This window comes from Urtica dioica, chromosome 5 (genome assembly GCF_054948205.1).
Source record: "Urtica dioica subsp. dioica isolate 48M chromosome 5, U.dioica_male_clone48M_v1_H2, whole genome shotgun sequence".
In the NCBI taxonomy this organism is placed as follows: domain Eukaryota; kingdom Viridiplantae; phylum Streptophyta; class Magnoliopsida; order Rosales; family Urticaceae; genus Urtica; species Urtica dioica.
In genome coordinates, this window is record NC_142760.1 from 42,376,458 (window position 1) to 42,395,241 (window position 18,784).

The 18,784-nt window shown below is 36.7% G+C and overlaps 4 protein-coding genes across 4 annotated transcripts; 3 read left to right on the plus strand and 1 right to left on the minus strand.

Moving 5' to 3' along the window:
* Positions 1-1,174: 1,174 nt before the first annotated feature.
* On the plus strand, positions 1,175-1,525 carry LOC149398695 (uncharacterized). Its single transcript, XM_089614642.1, has one exon. It carries the CDS (start codon positions 1,175-1,177, stop codon positions 1,523-1,525), a length of 351 nt encoding a protein of 116 aa, XP_089470768.1.
* Positions 1,526-9,931: 8,406 nt separating this feature from the next.
* LOC149398696 (heavy metal-associated isoprenylated plant protein 46-like) lies at positions 9,932-10,814 on the plus strand. Its single transcript, XM_089616010.1, has 3 exons — positions 9,932-9,961; positions 10,158-10,236; positions 10,409-10,814. The coding sequence occupies exons 1-3, from the start codon at positions 9,956-9,958 to the stop codon at positions 10,564-10,566; spliced, it is 243 nt and encodes an 80-aa protein (XP_089472136.1). The 5' UTR covers positions 9,932-9,955; the 3' UTR covers positions 10,567-10,814.
* A 2,197-nt stretch (positions 10,815-13,011) lies between these two features.
* LOC149398697 (uncharacterized) lies at positions 13,012-13,639 on the plus strand. The gene has a single exon (XM_089615955.1). It carries the CDS (start codon positions 13,061-13,063, stop codon positions 13,499-13,501), a length of 441 nt encoding a protein of 146 aa, XP_089472081.1. The 5' UTR covers positions 13,012-13,060; the 3' UTR covers positions 13,502-13,639.
* Positions 13,640-16,101: 2,462 nt separating this feature from the next.
* Positions 16,102-18,548, minus strand: LOC149398698 (proteasome subunit beta type-7-A). Its single transcript, XM_089615735.1, has 9 exons — positions 18,407-18,548; positions 18,157-18,321; positions 17,417-17,558; positions 17,243-17,339; positions 17,075-17,144; positions 16,861-16,965; positions 16,672-16,770; positions 16,500-16,587; positions 16,102-16,412 (listed from the first exon to the last, which is right to left on the minus strand). The coding sequence occupies exons 1-9, from the start codon at positions 18,545-18,547 to the stop codon at positions 16,336-16,338; spliced, it is 984 nt and encodes a 327-aa protein (XP_089471861.1). The 5' UTR covers position 18,548; the 3' UTR covers positions 16,102-16,335.
* Positions 18,549-18,784: the final 236 nt, after the last annotated feature.

The window sequence follows — 18,784 nt, forward strand, 5'->3', positions numbered from 1 at the left end:
TCAGCTTGCAGATCAACCATTGAGAGAAAAAATATGAAAAATTTCTGCGACTTTTCGTGCAAACGGCGTTTTTGACAACGTGAGAGCAAAAACCAGAAGATGGTTTTGACTAAACTCATCCCACTTTAAATTTGTCCACTTATGTAGGACTTTGATTTTTCTATTTTCCTTCACGAATTTGTGATTCTTTTAGCACATTTTGATCATTCTTTTTTATTTATTTATCTTATCTTTGATTTTGAAAAATTAATAATAAACAACTTTTACACCTCTCGCTACTAAGAATAATAATCTAGTTAAATCCATCCGTTTTGGCATGTGAGTATCCCACTCGAACACTTGCAAAAAAATTAAGCCAATTTATATAGTATTAAATATATACATTAACACCAAATTTTTCCAACCGTGTGTATATATATATATATATATATATATATATATATATATAAATATATATAATGAGCCCAGAAAAGCTCTATATAGAGAGATCATGTTCATGTTGAAGATCACTCATAAAAAAGATAAATAACTTTTTTTCCTCAGATAAAGGGAAATAACTTTGACATATGAGTATTACTCCTTGCTTTATTTATTGACACTTATTAGAGACTAAAATGATGTAGTTTTAGTTAGTCTCGATTAGAATAGCGTAGACACGTGTCCGTTGATTATTGGTTGTAGTCGTTATGTTAGTTACTTGAGCTATTTAAGCTCACGATGTACACATTTTCCGACTAATGAGAATTCTCTGATCTTTCTCTAACCGAGAAGATCAACTCTTCCAAACACTCTCAAGCGACTGATCATATTATGCTATCAGAGCTCAAATTCCGCCATTGTTGAGAATTTTGAAGCTTTGCCAGTACTGAATTCCAGTCTTCGACGATACTCGGGTTTTCGCTGATTCTGAAATGGACGAATAGAGCAACACATCGATGGAGAATTCGACGTTTGGAGCTTCACGAAGGTCAGTAATTGACGATCTACTGAGCGTGTACTATCTTCATCACTCAAAACAATCCAGGTACAGTACTTGTATCTCAATTGCTGAATGGTGATAACCATACCTCGTGGAATTGCTCGATGTTGATTGTGTTGTCGGTAAAGAACAAATCAGGTTTTCTTGACGGATCTGTCATGAACCTGATGGATCTGACCCTCGGTTGTTGAATTCATGGAGACGCACAATCATGTAGTCATATCTTGGCTTATGAACTCGGTTTCAAAGGAAATCTCATCGAGCATCTTGTTTGGTGAATCAGCGGCAGAGATCTGGAACGATTCGAATGAGGGGTTCCAACCATCGAACAATCTTGAGAATTTTACAGTTGAAACGCAAGTTAACGAATTTATCTCAAAATCAGAGATCAATTGGAATGTGGAACTGAACAATTTTTGCCCAAATTGCACCTGTGGAACTTTCAAATGTGGAGGAGTAAAGAGAATGAACGATTTCTTCCAGAAAGAGTACGTCATAAGCTTCATAATGGGATTTAACGACTCTTTTGCCGGAATAAAGAGTTAGATGCTGCTGATGGATACGATCCTGGCGATCAATAAGGTCTTTGCCTTGATGACTCAAGAAGAGAAGCAAAGAAGTATAGGAAATGAGCAAAGCATTGCAGAGAAAAACAGCACCATGGCCATGGTAGTGAAGGATGACATGCAGAAGAAGGTACTTAAGAAAGAGAAGGTTAAGCTTGTCTGTGCACACTGCAAAATTCTAGGTTACACCATGGACAAGTGCTACAATCTTCATAGATATCATCCTGGACACAAGAAGCTTAAGAGTCAAGCTAACTGCACTAAAGTCAAAGAGCAGCCTATGAAGCCTAAAGATCATGGCCAACTGACGACTTCACGGTTGTTTGTTCAGTGTAACCAGCTAATGACCATGTTCTCCAGCTCCAACTCTGATGCAAATACATTGTGGATTATGGATTATGGAGCTTCAAAGCACATATGTGCTCATAGCTTTCTATTTCTTGATCTCAAGCCTATTATTGGTGCGATTGTGACAGTGTCAAATCATGTTGTTATTCCTGTGAGCCAATTTGGTGATAGCCCTAAGTAATGAACTGATCCTGAAAGATGTATTGTATGTCACATTCACATATGTTGATTTCACGATTCAGGATACACTGCTAAAGAAAACGATTGGCAATGATGAGAAGAAACATGACCTATACATCATAGAGGGAATGTGGTGTTCATAGGTAATAGAATATCCTAAGGGCATAGCTGTAATTGTACTTTGATAATCAGTTGTAACTGATAACTACTATATAAACTCTGTAATTCGTTCAGAATTGGTTAATGAGAATTCTTCTATTCTCTCTGAATCTCATTCTCTCTATCAAGCTATCATGGTATCAGAGCACGATGCGTCGGCAATGGAGAATTCCTCACCGGCGACAATCGGAGCTTCCTCTTCTTCGATTTCACGATCTGGACCGGTCGTCTTCACGCATTCTTTGTCAGTAAAGCTCACCAACGAAAATTTCCTGCTATGGAGTCATCAAGTTCTCGCAGCAATCAAAGGTCATCGTCTGATGCACTTTATCAAAAACGCATCGAAACCTGTCGAATTTCTTTCAGACACAGACAAAGCTCTTGGAAAAGTCAATCCGGAGTTCGTGGATTGGGAGCAACAAGATCAGCTTCTTCTTTCTTGGCTTCTTTCGTCGATGTCCGAAAATCTTCTCACGAGGATGATAGGATGTGATGAATCAAGCAAGATCTGGTCAAAATTGGAGCAGTACTTCACAGTGACGACGAAAGCTCGAATCAAGCAGCTCCGGAGTCAGTTGTCTGCAACAACCAAAGCAAATCTGTCAATGAATGATTACTTGTTGAAGATCAAGAACATCGTCGATCTGCTTGGCTCCATTGGTGAAGAAATTTCCGCTTCCGCTCACATTGATGCGATCTTTGAAGGCCTCAGTTCAGAATATGATTCCTTCGTCACGTCTGTTGAGACTCGAATGGAACCTTACTATGTCTCTGAGGTTGAAGCACTCCTCTTAGCTCAAGAGCGTCGAGTCGCCAAACACAACAGCAATCTTGATTCTAACAAGCACTCAGCGAATGCAGCAACAATTCAATCCTCTCAGCAACGATCTCAGTCTCAATCGACTCAGATTCAACAGTTCCCTGGCAACAGTAACACTCGTGGTGGTTATCGAGGTGGTCGGAGTCAATCTCATGGTCGTGGCCGTGGTTTCAGCAACAATAGCTCAAATCGTCCTCAATGTCAGCTCTGTGGCCGGCTAGGTCATCTAGCTATGCGTTGCTGGTACAGATTTGATCAAAACTTCACCGGAAATGTACAGGACTTTTCACAAACACCTGGCATTGGTCGTGGAATTTCACTGCCGAGCCAATCTCAGGTGCCTCAGGTGTACTTTGGTCAATCTCAATCTCCTTCGGTGTATGCTGGTCATTCTCAACCACATCAGAACACTTTTGGTCAATATCCGGCTCCTCAAGCTCTCTATACTGGTACTGAAGCCTCCAATTCCCAGTTTCCTTGGCCACAAACCTATCTAGCCACTTCTGAGGTGATCTATGATCCGATGTGGTATCCTGATTCTGGTGCATCTGCTCATATTACGCCATCAGCCTCAAATGTGGTCAATCAGAATCAGTACACAGGCTCAGACAAGGTTTTTGTTGGTAATGGTACACCTCTCTCTATATCTATTACTGGACATTCAAATTTCATGTCTCGAGGCCAAACTAAGCTGTTGAAACTGGATAATATACTACATGTGCCAGACATAACTAAGAATCTGCTTAGTGTGTCCAAATTTACTATGGATAATCAAGTGTTTTTTGAGTTTCATCCGACTGTGTGTTTTGTCAAGGATCTGAGAACACAGGCTATTCTTCTTGAGGGACGAGTCATCAATGGTCTCTACTGCTTTCCTACTGAGGCAACCAAACTGCTCAGGGATCTCAGTCCTGCTCAACAAGTGCTTTCCTCAACAGCTCTCAAGTGCCATGTCAACACAGCAGCTCAGACTTCTGCACCGAATTCAGGATCTACAGATCAGGACTCTGCCAGAGTTCTCTCTCTTTTGCATGATCGTCTTGGTCATCCTGCATTTCCCATTGTAAAGTCTGTCCTGGCTAGTTGTAACAAACTGTCTCCTACTTTGAATAAAGAAAGCTTTGAATTTTGTACTTCCTGCAGCATTGGCAAAATTCATAATCTTCCGTATCCCCTTAGTACGACTCAGTACACTCATCCATTACAACTTGTTCACACGGATCTATGGGGTCCATCGCCAGCCTGTTCTGCCAGTGGATACCGGTATTACATTCATTTCGTGGATCATTTTTCCAGGTTTACCTGGATCTATATGCTGCATAACAAGGGTGAAGCATTTGCTACTTTTCTACACTTCAAAGCACGTGTTGAACTGCAGTTAGGCACTAAGATCAAAGCTATTCAGTCAGACTGGGGTGGTGAATTTAGAGCATTCACTAGCTACCTTACTGAACAAGGCATTGAACACAGGGTGTCATGTCCTCATTCTCATCAGCAGAATGGTTTGGCTGAGAGGAAACATAGGCACATAGTTGAGACTGGTTTGACTTTACTAGCTCGTGCACAGATGTCACTTGCTTATTGGGATGAGGCTTTCAGAACTGCAGTGTTTCTGATAAACAGGTTGCCAACACCTGTTCTCAAACTTAAGTCACCATTGGAGGTCTTGTTTAAAGCCAAGCCAGACTATAGTTCTCTCATGAGTTTTGGTTGTGCCTGTTTTCCAAACCTGAGACCGTTCAATGCTCACAAGTTAGATTTCAGGTCAAAGATGTGTGTCTTCCTTGGTTACAGTTATAATCACAGAGGTTACAAGTGTCTTGACTCTACTGGCAAGATCTTCATCTCGAGGAATGTCTTGTTTGATGAGAGTAATTTTCCATACACACAGCTACTTCTTTCAAACTCTGCAGATCAGTCTCATGCTCAAGACAATTCCTTACCTCCTGCTCTAATTCCAAGGCCTCCAGTTGCTGCCTCTCCACCAGTTGGCTCCTCTGATGTCAGAACTCCTCACCCTACTTCCAGCACTTCAGTCACAGACTAGAGTTCTCCAGCTACCCCTAGCTCACACTCATCTGCACATTCACCACCTGGTACTGACTTGGAGGTTCTGCGGCCTCAGCAAGCTATTGCTCCTCCTGTCAATGCTCACCCAATGTGCACCAGGGCAAAGGCAGGTATTCACAAACACAGAGTCCTTTTGGCTGCTGTTCATGAGCCTGACACTGTGGTTGAGGCTCTGGCTGATACTGGCTGGTCCACAGCCATGCATGAGGAATATAAGGCTCTAATGCTCAACAAGACCTGGTCTCTTGTTTATGTTCCCTCTGACAGGAGTGTCATTGGCTGTAAGTGGGTGTATCGTGTTAAAGAACATGCTGATGGTTCCCTCAACAAGCTTAAAGCTCGACTGGTGGCAAAATGGTTTAATCAAACTGCAGGTTTTGATTTCAATGAGACATTTAGTCCAGTTATCAAGCCGGCCACCATACGCATTATTCTCACTCTTGCTCTCTCAAAAGGGTGGCGTATAGCTCAGCTTGACATTAATAATGCCTTTTTGAATGGCATTCTTACCGAGGAAGTGTATATGCATCAGCCACTTGGCTTTGAAGTACCTGGTTTGGAACACAAAGTGTGTAAGCTGCACAAGGCTTTATATGGCCTTAAACAAGCCTCACGTGCTTGGTTTGAAACTCTCTATGCAGCACTTCGTTCTCTTGGTTTTGAAAGTGCCAAGTCTGACAAATCTCTATTCATCAAACACACTAAGTCTTCGGCTCTCTATGTCTTAGTGTATGTTGATGATATTTTGATCACAGGCACAAGTGCTGAAGAAGTTCAAGCTCTTATTCAGGCTCTCCACAAGTCCTTTGCTCTCAAGGACTTAGGCGAGCTGGACTTCTTCCTTGGCATTCAAGTCACTGAAACTCAAGAGGGTTTGTTGCTTACTCAGTCCAAGTACATCACGGACCTACTCAAGAAAACCAACATGTTCACTGCAAAGAGCATGCACACACCAATGATCAGTAATCACAGACTCTCCAAGCATGGTGGTCGCCTTCTTGAAAATCCTCAGGCTTACCGGAGTACTGTGGGGGCTCTTCAGTATGTCACGATCACACGTCCTGAGCTCTCATACTCTGTCAACAAGGTGTGTCAGTTTATGCAGGCTCCGACTGAAGAACATTGGAAGGCTGTCAAGAGGATACTTCGGTATCTAAAAGGCACTGTCAAGAGTGGTCTTCATCTCCGTCGATGCACTGACCTGAACTTAACAGCCTCTTGTGATGCTGATTGGGGAAATGATCCTGATGATGGACGTTCTACATCAGGGGTCTGTATTTTTCTTGTGGATAATCTCGTTTCTTGGCACTCGAAGAAGCAGCCAACTGTGTCAAGGTCAAGCACTGAAGTTGAATATCGTAGCTTGGCTGTCACTGTCGCTGAACTGACTTGGTTGAAGTCTCTGCTGTCTGAGATTCGTCTGCCTCTGACTCGTACTCCTGTTGTGTGGTGTGACAATCTGAGCACTGTCCTTATCTCGGCCAACCCTGTTTTGCATGCTCGCACCAAGCACATTGAGCTTGACTTGTTTTTCGTCCGGGAAAAGGTGTCACGCAAGGAAGTTGACGTTAGACATGTTCCTGCTCATGCTCAAGTTGCTGATGTCTTGACAAAGGCTGTTACAAGCAGTCAGTTCGTTGACTGGCGATCAAGGCTCAGGGTCGAGAATTTGGAGACGCTCAAATTGAGGGGGAATAATAGAATAGCATAAGGGCATAGCTGTAATTGTACTTTGATAATCAGTTGTAACTGATAACTACTATATAAACTCTGTAATTCGTTCAGAGTTGGTTAATGAGAATTCTTCTATTCTCTCTGAATCTCATTCTCTCTATCAAGCTATCAATAGGCACAAGTCAACCAGACATCTTCTCAACTATGGCATGATAGATTGAGACACTTTTATTTCAAGAAGTTGGAGCCATTGAAGAAGATTTTGAATTACTCTTCTATTACTAAAGATTGTCCTTGCAGTGTTTGTCCATTGGCCAAGCAAAGACGTTTACCATCTCTATCATCTAATAGACTATCTGAAAACACCATTGATTTACTGCATTGTGATGTATGTGAACCATATCATGTTCAATCTCACTCAGGCCACATATTTTTTCTCACTTTAGTGGATGACTATTCACGCTTTTGTTGGATTTTCATGATGATGACCAAAGCTTATGTGCATATCCTGATACCTAGAAATACTGCAATGGTTTAGACTCAGTTTGAGAAAGTTATCAAATAGTTTCGATCAGACAATGCTAGAGAACTAGTATTTGTAGAATTCTTTGCCAAGATAGGTATTGTCCATCAGTTCTCGTATGTCGAATCGCCTCAGCAAAACTCCGTTGTGGAGAGTAAACAGTAACATATACTAAATGTGACAAGAGCACTGTATTTTCAATTTTAGTATATCTATTCTATTTTAATTAAGACAAAAATAAAAAATAGATTTTTAAAATGTATAAAAAATGAAATAAAAAAGTTATCTATGGGTCTGAAAAATTAAAATGGAAATAAATATTTTTGTTTACTTATTAAAATTATACATACTATGTATTAAGTCTAAAAATCATATAACAATTTGCAAGTTTAAAAATTGAAAAATATATGTATGTATATATGTATATATTTTAAATATATTATGCAACATTATTTCCATTCGGTATAAATTGGCACGTCAGTTTTCCATCGAAAACGGTATTTCATTTGCCATTTTCCACATTTTTTCGCTCGGTTTTCCGTCGGCGTGTCGATTTTCCTTAGGAGGCTCGAAACGGCATCGAAAACGACATTTAAATCCTTGATTCAAACTGAAAGATCTTGAAGATTTGAAGTTTTTTTTGGGCCTTGAGATTGCTCGGTCATCGAAAGGAATTGTGATCTCTCAACGTAAGTATGCACTGCAGTTGCTGAAAGATTGATTTCTTGAATGTCCGATGAATTCAAGACTCACTCTCAACTCTACTGATGGCACTTTGCCTAGTGATCCATCTCATTATCGGAAGCTTATTATCGGCAAGTTGTTGTATCTGACCATCACGCGTATGGATATCACTTTTTGTGTTACCACTCTGAGTTAGTTCATTGTTGCCCCTTGTGATCACTTAAAGGCAACTCACCATTCGCTTCGTTACATCAAGGCTCAGCCCGACTAATTCTGATCTACAGCTCAAGGCTTTCTCTGATGCTGATTGGGGCACATGCCATGACTCGAGACTATCGATCTCGGGGTTTTGTGTGTTCCTAGGTGAATCCTTGATCTCATGGAAATCAAAGAAGCAAACCACTGTGTCTAGATCATCAGCTGAGGCTGAGTATCGAGCACTTGCAACGGCTTCAAGCGAACTGGTTTGGCTACAATTATTACTGGTTGACTTGGGAATCACGGAATCGACGAAGGCTATGCTTTTCTATGATAATCAGGCGTTTCATCAGCGCACTAAGCACATCGAAGTTGATTGCCATTTTGTTCGGCATCTGCAATCTGGTGCTTTTAAGTTGCTTCTGGTTCGAACTCGTCAAAAACTCTCTGACTTACTGACCAAGCCACTTCCGGCGCCACTTTTGAAGAGTTTTATGTGCAAGTTGTCCTTGTATGACATTTATCGTCCGCTTAGAGGGGGCATATTAGAGACTAAAACGGTGTAGTTTTAGTTAGTCTCGATTAGAATAGCGTAGACACGTGTCGTTGTAGTCGTTATGTTAGTTATTTGAGCTATTTAAGCTCACAATGTACACATTTTCCGACTAATGAGAATTCTCCGATCTTTCTCTAACCGAGAAGATCATTTCTGCCAAACACTCTCAAGCGACTGATCGTATTAACACTTCGGATCTATGTATCGTTCTTGTCGATAGTTTTAGTACACAACTTGTTTTATTTTACTAAACTCGCGTGTGCGTAGTAACTAAACTCATGGAGCCGTGTTATTGACGTGAGCCAGCGCAGATATCCTGATCTTTGTCCGAGGAGTTTCATTTCAACAAATTTTTATTTCTCTATTATTGTATTAATTTTTTGAGAAATATTAGATGTTACCATTTTTTCTTTATTTGACACGCCTAGAATCTTTCCAGTTGTACGCGTATAATCGTACTTTTTCTATTATATATAGCAACATGAATAAAAAATGAATAATCGCAGACTTCTTGATGTATTACATGTACGCGTATAATCGTAGTTTTTCTATTATATATAGCAACATGAATAAAAAATGAATAATCGCAGACTTTTAGATGTTTTACATGTTATTTCTTGACATCTGAGAGATCCGACCACAGACCAGAGTGTTTTTTTTAATAAACATTATATACTTTCTCATTCGAGCAGCATCAACTATATATATATATATATATATATATATGTATGTATATATTTAGTGAATACAAACATGTTATCTACGTAGCTGTGCTTTATTTTTTTTCTTCCCTTAATTTAGCAAAGAGTGTTGATGTTTGCATTAAATATTGGCTGGACTTGACTTTTAATAAATAAATAGTTGACTTGTAAGTCGGTAATCTGTAACAGAACAAGCGAAATACGATACCTGCTATATACATGTATACTACAATATAGAACAGGTCATATATATGTATGTACATTATATATATGTACGTAACGCGTTGAACCCATGAAAAGTGGATCATGACCTTATATTCCTTAAGAAATATTGATCACGTGTTGATCTTACTTGAAGAGTGTTATTGGTCGTGCTTACACGATGCATTGCTTGCGATGTTTAGAATTTTCATTTATATATAAGGACTTGGATTGTTAGGGTTTAAATCAAATATATCCATCGTTTACCGGAAGAAGAAAAAAAGAAGAAGAAAGAAATGAAGGTATGGTTGAACTCATATCTCTTTGATATTTTTTGTTCTTATGAAACTTCATCAATTGTATCTTCATGCCTAAGTAACCAAACATGTTCAGTCAAATTTTCCTTAATTTTGAACGATTTCGACGTTTGTTTCGAGAGGCGTTTCGTTCGTTCTAATTATTTATTTAATTTTCACTTTTTAATTTTTTTTTTTGCAGCAAAAAGTGGTGATTGATGTGGCTATGAAATCCAAGAAATACCAGTCCAAGGCCTTGCAGATTGCATTTTTAAGAGATGGTAGTTTATCTTAATCTAAGTTGATCACTTCATAAAAAATATATGCATAATTTATTTATTATGATTTGATCACCAAATAAGTCCATGGCAATGAAGACAATGATTGAGAGATATTGTAGGTATACATAATTATTCTGCTATCTTATATTTCCATTTTTACGACGTTTTTTAGGTGTTATATCAGCGGGTTTTACTGACGAAAACAAAAGCCGAATAGAAGTGATCGGAGAGGGATTTGTTGATGCAGTTGGATTGACTGAAGCTTTGAGGAAAAAAGTTGGTTTTGCAGACTTGGTGAGCGTTGAAGAAGTCAAAGAGAAAAAAAAATAATTTGAGTTTATATTTATAAGGTATATAATACCACATTTTAAACCTAATTAATACTCGATTGAATTTGCAGTTGATAACACAACATTTTAAACCTAAATTACTAGGCAATTTGATTTACAGTGTACGTATAATATTTACGCTTTCAGAAATATTCTATGTTTATTAAGGAAATCAAAATGTTAACCATCCTTATGTAATTGATTAATACATTTTATTTCTATTTGAATCGATCCATTTGGATCTAGAATATACACTATATATCAATATTCTTTGTAAATTTTCTTTTTTATTTACGGAATAATTTGGTGTCACGGTCATATGCGTTTGTATCTTCTGCATTTAAATATTTTGATTATTCTATCCACTTAAAAAAAAAATCAGTCCAAATTATTGTTGATATAGATGAGTTGTGTTTAGGCTCAAAGAACAATTCCAAGAAGAAGAAAAAAATTTATCTCTTATAATTCAAGTTGAGGCCCACTTTAATGGATTATAAATAGAATTAGCAGAACATATGGGAGAAAAAAAGGTAGAGCAGAAAGTGCCATCAACAATGATTAATTTAATTCATTAGGCTACTCTATATCAAATTATCAACTAATCAACTTGCACGCTTGTTAGCCAGGATTAAAAAAAAAAAAAAAAAAAAACCCCTTGATGCCGAACCAGTTTCTTTAATTTTATTTTATTTTTATTTTTTTTATTATTTATTATTTTTTTTTATTTTTTTTATCTACTCTTTTACTATTTTAATATTTATCTGCAAGGGAAATACCCCACTAGTACCAGAGTATCTTTTAAAAAAATGTAATACCAATCAAAAGCCCCATAAAGTTGTACTTATCATACTGTTATCTTTACTTTACATTGTGCTTCACAATCTTGGGATTACGTATTTGAGAGAATGTTTTTCTGCTTGGCCACCTTGATATTGTTGCCAGATATTACGCCATTACCAATAAATATTTGTGCCATGTATCTATATATAAACAACCTACGCATATATTATAGGCCCTCTATTTATACATGTAATAATAAAGTGGTTTGTTCCTTTTGACCTTTCGAAAAATTTGATAAAAATTAATTAAAAAAAATTATATCCAAATTAGTTGGGTTGTGGCTTTATGTGTAGCCAAACAAGAGGCTCCAATTGAAAATTATAATATATCAATATTCAACATGTCCAATGGCTTGATGACAAAACAGAAAGTTGAGATGAAGAAAAGAGAGGGAAGAATATGTGTGTGTAAGTCTTGATTAGCCTCTCTCTATGGAAGGACATTGAGAGAAGCAATTAGGATTTTGCCTTAGCTTATGGTACTCTTCTTTCTCTCCTCTCTATAAAACTCCAAAGAGTTAAATTCAAATAAATCAAATTCAAATCCTATCTAATTTTGGTATCCATTTCACATGCAAAACATACTTCACTCAATTCAGTCATGTTGATCAATCTCTTGTCAATATGTACATGTGATGCTTCAATAAAAGTATATAATTTTTTTTTTCTTTCAAGAATTGAATGAGCTTTGAGTAAATTAACTCAGGGTAAAAAAAATGTCCATTGTACATGAACGTTGAGTTCAAAATTTGAATAAGCTTGTTAATAATATAATATTAGGGTTTCTTGTCACACACCTTTTCATTTTCTTTTCTTTCTCACGTCCCCTAAATTGGAAAAAAAAGATAATAATCTAAAGGTCAAAGTAATAACAAGCTATACACACCAATACGCGTGAGTTCACATATATTGCATTTGTAATATTTATTATAGCTAATTTATAATATTATCACAAGAATGAAATACTTCAAAAAAAAAAAAAAATTAGATGTATGCTTTTTTCTTGTGTGTAAAGTATGTCAATCCTACGTGAACTTTGAGTTCGAAATTTGAATAAGCTTACCAATAATATAATATTAGGGTTGCTTGTCACACCTTTTCATTTTCTTTTCTTTCCCACGTCCACTAAATTGGAAAAGAGAATAATCTAAAGGTCAAAGTAATAACAAGATATAACCCACCAAAAAGTCTTCAACAAAAGAGGCAACAACAACAACAACAAGAATAACAACATCTTCTCCAAAGCCAAAGCAGCTCTTTAAAGACAAGACGACACAATATCACCCATCCACTATATTCCTCTTTGAAAAGCCTCTCCAAAAGCTAAATTCCACAACATTTTTTTGGACTCACTTCTTCACCATTTTCTCTGCATGGCCTCTCTCTCTCTCTCTCACATCCCACCAAACCCCAACTCAACTCTCCAAATCTTTCTCACCAAACTTTGCCTCTCCTTGGACTTTGTGATCTCTCTCTCTATCTCTCTCTCACCCTTCTTAGTTTACATCATCAAAATCTACCACTTTACGCCAAATTATTTTTTTCAAAAAACTTGTATATTCACACCTCCTATAAATAGAAACGTGGGATGGAAAAAGGTCACAACAAGCCTCTCATATTTCATTATATACTAGGGTTTGAATACTTAATACAACAATGGCCACAAAAGGGTGTGATAGCACTGCCCATCGCCGTAGTTCTTCTATCGCCTTGCTTCAAGAGAGGTTTAGGCAATTGCAAAGAGCAAAAGAGATGAGGAAAGAGAAGGAGATTCTAAGGCTATTCTCCGAGCCGAGCGAGAGGACTAATACTAATATCAACTCGCGGCCGACGGGATTGTTCTTCCACTCCGAGTCTCTCCTTCCTCATCATCATCATCATACTTCTAGGGCTTCTTCAGCTTCTCATCATCATCATCACCAAAGCTCTATCTATCTTCAACCTAACTTGCAGGGCAAGCAAGGTGGGTTTCAAGGCGGTGAGGCCGGTCCTATGTATGTGAATTACATTGGATCCACGGGTTCATCAGTGAGTAGTAGTAGAACGTATAATAACTTGGATGATTATTCAGATGTTGACACTTCTCTTCACCTATGAAAGAAAAAAAAAAGAAATGATTGGAAGGAAAAACACATGGTTCATATGTTGTGTTAAGCTTATATATGTTTGCACTAATTAATGCTTAATGTATGTCTCCTGGTAGGAGATATATAAATATATATATGTACTTTGACGGACCATCATAAATCATGTTCAGGTTCACTTAAATGATGACTTTTCAAATATTGCAAATTAAGTGCTTAAATTCCTTATTTAGAAAGTTTATTATGGGACCGAAAATAAGTTCCCTATTCTACGGGATCAATTCAACAATTTCTTGTCAAATATTATATAAGAGGTCACGTAAACAAATCATCATTCCATCTATATATACGTTGACAAATTCGAAGCTTGAGACTTCCTATATATGGCTATGTATACGTAATAACCAAATATCGATCATAAAAACATATTTCATACGCAACGCACACAAAACTGATGACAAATCCTTGGCGCAGAGAGAGAGAGAGAGAGAGAGAGAGAGAGAGAGAGAGAGAGAGAGTCAATGTTGACAACGACCTTACCATACAACTTGAACATTATTATTATCGGGGATACTGGTACTATGTACTATGTTTCATGCAATATGTCTAACTTGTAGATATATAATATATATATAGCACAATCATTACGAAAAAAAAACTCTCTTTCAATTAGAGATATAGACAATTATAAATGTTCCCAATTATGCTCCAACAATCACAGTAGATCACTTGCATTATAATTTATTGGGATTATTTATATCACAAATAAGAGGTCACGTATACTAATAAAGTACACATGATCATCCCATAAATAAAAGTACACACAGTCTTAAACTCCCAAGAAATACCCACGTACGCTCAAAATAACCACTTGTATACAAATACACGAATATACAAACATTACAGACAACGTAGCTCAATAACTCTCCAAGCTCAAGTGACAAATTTTTAACAGTCTCACAATAGAACCCTAACTCTAATCGTGACACGTCACAACTTGCTCAAAATCCGTTTGAGCTTTACGTTAAACGTTTGTATACCTCTTTGTTGTTTTTTTCTTCACCTGTATCTAACTATCGTTTCACAGCTTTTTCTATTTACAGTTTTCACACTAACAAAAAAGAAAAAGGAATAAAATAACACATGAAGAGTTTGATAGAGACTAAATTTACACAAACCTAGCTACATAATATTGCTCTTTTCTTTGAATTTATGAATTACTACAAGACATAGCAGATCTTGATTGATACAAATCAAACAAGCACATATGACAATGATAGCCAAATAGATATCGTGAATAAATAATGACACATGTTTTGAAAACTTTGCCCAAAAAAAAAAAAAAAAGTGGAAGGTAAGGAAATTTGAAATGGTAGTTGTCCCATTGTCTTTGGCTTTTTGCTATGACCATTTTGCCCCAAAGGACTCCCTGCCCATCCACTCTATATGTCTTGATAATTTTTTCCATTTCATTTGGAATCTATTTTAATCAGCTTTAGAAACAATGGTGGCTTCATAAGATACGCTCTACACAAACAGACATTGAAAAGTCCTATTTGAAAAGGCAATATATATCCCATCAATCTAGGCTCTCACAAAATATTTCACATTTCACTACAAATTAACGTGGTGGCTAAGAGAATGTGCGTGTTATTGACATCTCATCTATTTGCTCCGTGCCAACCAACGTTCCGACAAAAATAATAAGAGGTTTCAGACGATTTTATAGTAGGATGTAAAAAAATCTCATGGTATATATTTTATATTACGGTTGTGAAAATTGGCTTTAACTCTATTTTTTTTTTTTTTTTAGCTTTTATATAATTTTGACAAAGTTGAGGGTAAGAATACTAATCAGATTCTCGGTATGCAATAGTTAAAAAAAAAAAAAAAATCACTACTTGGTATTATGATTACCAAAGCAACCTTGATAGATAAATTGAAAAATAGTTTATTTTCAAATAAAAAAAAATCTTTATCATCATTCTCACTTTTATATTATTATCAAATTTACGTTGGACACAAAAATATAAGATTATTGTGCTCAACCAATCGAATACGGGATTCCTAACATGTTCATTATTATCATTATTGATAACCATACATTAATATGCCAGATACCTAGTTATCTCATTATTATATGATTATAATATCAATCCAATAAAATTGGAGTATTGCGTGCTACATTTCAACTCAATCCACCCCATTAAACTAATTACTAGTTTACCACCGTTGTTGTAATCATAGCAAACGACTAAGTAATATTAATATTGTAAATTTAAGAGAAATCCATGTAAATGAAAAACATTGAGCTTCAAGGTTTCAGATTGACAGTTCTGAAAAAAAAAGACAGACGATAGCGTAGCGGCAGATGACTGGGTTATCGCCGAAAATATCATTAATAAAAAAAAAAAAAAAAATCCACCAAAATTTCAAATTTCCGGCAAACTTTGATAGAAATTAATTTTTTTGCCAGCATTTGATTGTAATACCAAAACATCAGAGAAAGAGGTAATAGAATAAACTTTCTAACCAGCGAAAAATCATGGCATTTTAATAATTGGTCCTAATTAAAAAATAATAATTAATCATCAGAAGTAACGACTCATAAGGTGTTTCAACATGCAAACAATTATCATTAATCCCCAAAACAAGGGGAGAAAATTTTTCCCACAGTTCAGACGGTGAAACCATCAAACATAACTTTTTACCACCCACATGATTCACATGATCCAAAGCCTGCATTAGAAAGTTTAACAAGAGATTTTCTGCACGAAAACGGAGATCTACGCAAATATCCAACTAAAATGAAGTTGGCATTAAACTCGACAATATCCAGTCAAAATTTCACTCTTCCATCGCATCTCCTACTTCAATTACTTCCACACTGTCCTTCAACGGAGTAATCTTCGTCAAAAGAACCTCTGTAACAAGATTTTAACAAAGCAATCGATTAGTCTCTTTTTAGCATATATTATGATAAGTCGAGAAATTAGAATGTGTTTACTAACCGGTCTTCTTTGTGAACGAATAGTCTTTGGGACTAACGTAAGTACGTGGGTTCGGAGATAAATGATTCCTCAGGTACTCCTTGTGTCCCTGAGACAACAAACATACGATACGAGAAGTGAAGTCTAAAATCATCAAATTCGACGCTTGTTTTACAGATTAAAAAAAAAATACCTTGGTTATCACACAGACATCCACGTTGCTTCCACTGCCCAAGTCATTAAATATTCCAGAGCATATGGCTTCCGTTACGATTTTCACTCCTTCATCTCTCTGAAACAAATGGAAGAAGAGAGTGTAAATATATGCTCATACAAGATGAAACATTTGTATATATAGCTTGAGAAAATAAGGTTTACTTACAGTTAGGCCTTCTTTGTATTTGGACTCGAAAATTGCCATTGCAGCGAGAGAGCCCGAACCCATCGTAGCAAATGGCAATGTGTCAGTCGACCCATGAGGATATATCTGTAAAAAAAAACATTACCATAAGATAAGACGTAAAATCGCATTAGCATTTGCGAATGTAAAAAAAAAAAAAAAAGTATATGAAAAGAAAGAAAAAAGTAAAACGCACGGTATGCAAATGGGGTCCGGTGACATCAACACCACCAAGCACCAAAGCAGCAGAGACATGGCCTTGATAGCTAAACACGATATTGTATATAATTAATTAGAACAATATCTTCGACGATAAAAAAAAAAGTGAAACAAAAAAAAAAAGGTTAATAGCAATTTACTCAACTTGAAAAGGTGTTTCTTGAGTAGAGTCAAGGCCGTAATAACTCTCGATTCTCGACCAGTGTGATAGCGATGAAGTTGCAACTGTGAGCTGACCATATCTAAAAAAAAAAAAACGACAAAAATCACCTTTAAAAAATTAACCCACGAGAGCGACGCAATCATTTAACAAAATTACCTGTTACGGCCTCTGTATCAGCGGCGGTTCCGGCTCCGCAGCAGTAAATGTTTGGCGCCATGTAATGAATTTTTTCGCAGTTCTTATCGCAAACAATAGGCCCTTCCGTCGCCCGTGTATCTGCTCCGAGAATCACACCATCCTGAGAAAAAAAAAATTCATTTTCTCACCACATAAACCCTAATTCTTTATCAAAATTTTAGCCGAGAAGTTACAACTTGCATACACACAAATGAGTGGAATTCACCGGATAATGGTTTGGCATCTAAAACCCTATCTCTGTCACCGTTACTTCCTAAATTGACGAGAATCAAGAGTTATTACAATTAAACTTATCTGTGTTACTCTAAACTTATTTTATATCCGACAACCACACCATCCTGGCACAAAATCATTTGCTCACCACATAAACCCTAATTCTTCCTCAAAATTTTGGCTGAGAGGTTAAAACTTACATATACACGAACGAGCAAAATGGCAGAGAATCAAGAGTTATTACAACTAATGAAATGTTGTGCATTTCGAAATCGTAACAGCATTGTCAATTATTCTTATCCATTACAGATTGATTCCCAATCCTTCTCTTCCACAATACAAATAATTGAAAACTAAACGAGAATTTTAGGTCAAACAACAGCTAAAAAGGCCAACTAATCTCGGTTGTGATTCCCAATCCGATGCCACAAAATTTCAATTCAGATATGAATACTGAGCGAATGAGCGGAAAAAAGTGTTTTTACCTGAAAAACGAGACCAACAATGGTCGTACCGGTCTTCCTGTACGAAGGAGCTCGAACACCTTTCTCCGAAAGCATAGCATTCCTTCTACACAGATCGAAGCTAAACCCGCCCTTGGGAGGAACATCTATCGCCGATTTTGTCATTTTTGATACCCAAAGTTTGACCTAAACATCAGCAAAAAGTACACACAGAGTTAGAGCTTGAACCCTAAAAGAAGAGAGGAAGAAGAAATCGCGACGACTCTCAGACCTTCGCGGAAAACTTTCGATCGACGGCGACGGGAATTTGAAGAAAATGAAAACGGTGGTGATTTTTCAAAGTAATGGAAATGATAAAACGATTAATGTTTAATTTTCGTAAAATTACTCTCTTCGTGTCGTGTCGTTCCATAGACTACGAAATAAACGACGTATCGTAAAATGGCATTTTCTCTGATTTTTTTTATTATTATTATTTTTTAATAGATGTATTGCAGAACAAGGCATCAAGAACAATTATAAAATAAAGGGAAAATATCAAGAGTATCCCTTGTATTTAATCGAAATGCGAGATTTATCCCCTCTATTTCTAGAAATATCAGACATATCTTTCCAGTTTAATATAAATGACAAATACATCCCCTAAAAA

What these genes read in the sequence shown, in the direction of transcription:
- LOC149398695 (XM_089614642.1), top strand. Translation starts at nt 1,175, where the DNA reads ATGGAGACGCACAATCATGTAGTCATATCTTGGCTTATGAACTCGGTT.
- LOC149398697 (XM_089615955.1), top strand. Translation starts at nt 13,061, where the DNA reads ATGGCCACAAAAGGGTGTGATAGCACTGCCCATCGCCGTAGTTCTTCT.
- LOC149398696 (XM_089616010.1), top strand. An exon ending in GATTGCATTTTTAAGAGATG is followed by an intron (nt 10,237 to 10,408) that starts GTAGTTTATCTT and finishes GACGTTTTTTAG; the next exon opens with GTGTTATATCAGCGGGTTTT.
- LOC149398698 (XM_089615735.1), bottom strand. Translation starts at nt 18,547, where the DNA reads ATGGAACGACACGACACGAAGAGAGTAATTTTACGAAAATTAAACATT. An exon ending in ATCGAAAGTTTTCCGCGAAG is followed by an intron (nt 18,322 to 18,406) that starts GTCTGAGAGTCG and finishes GCTGATGTTTAG; the next exon opens with GTCAAACTTTGGGTATCAAA. An exon ending in CTCAAGAAACACCTTTTCAA is followed by an intron (nt 17,145 to 17,242) that starts GTTGAGTAAATT and finishes TATCGTGTTTAG; the next exon opens with CTATCAAGGCCATGTCTCTG.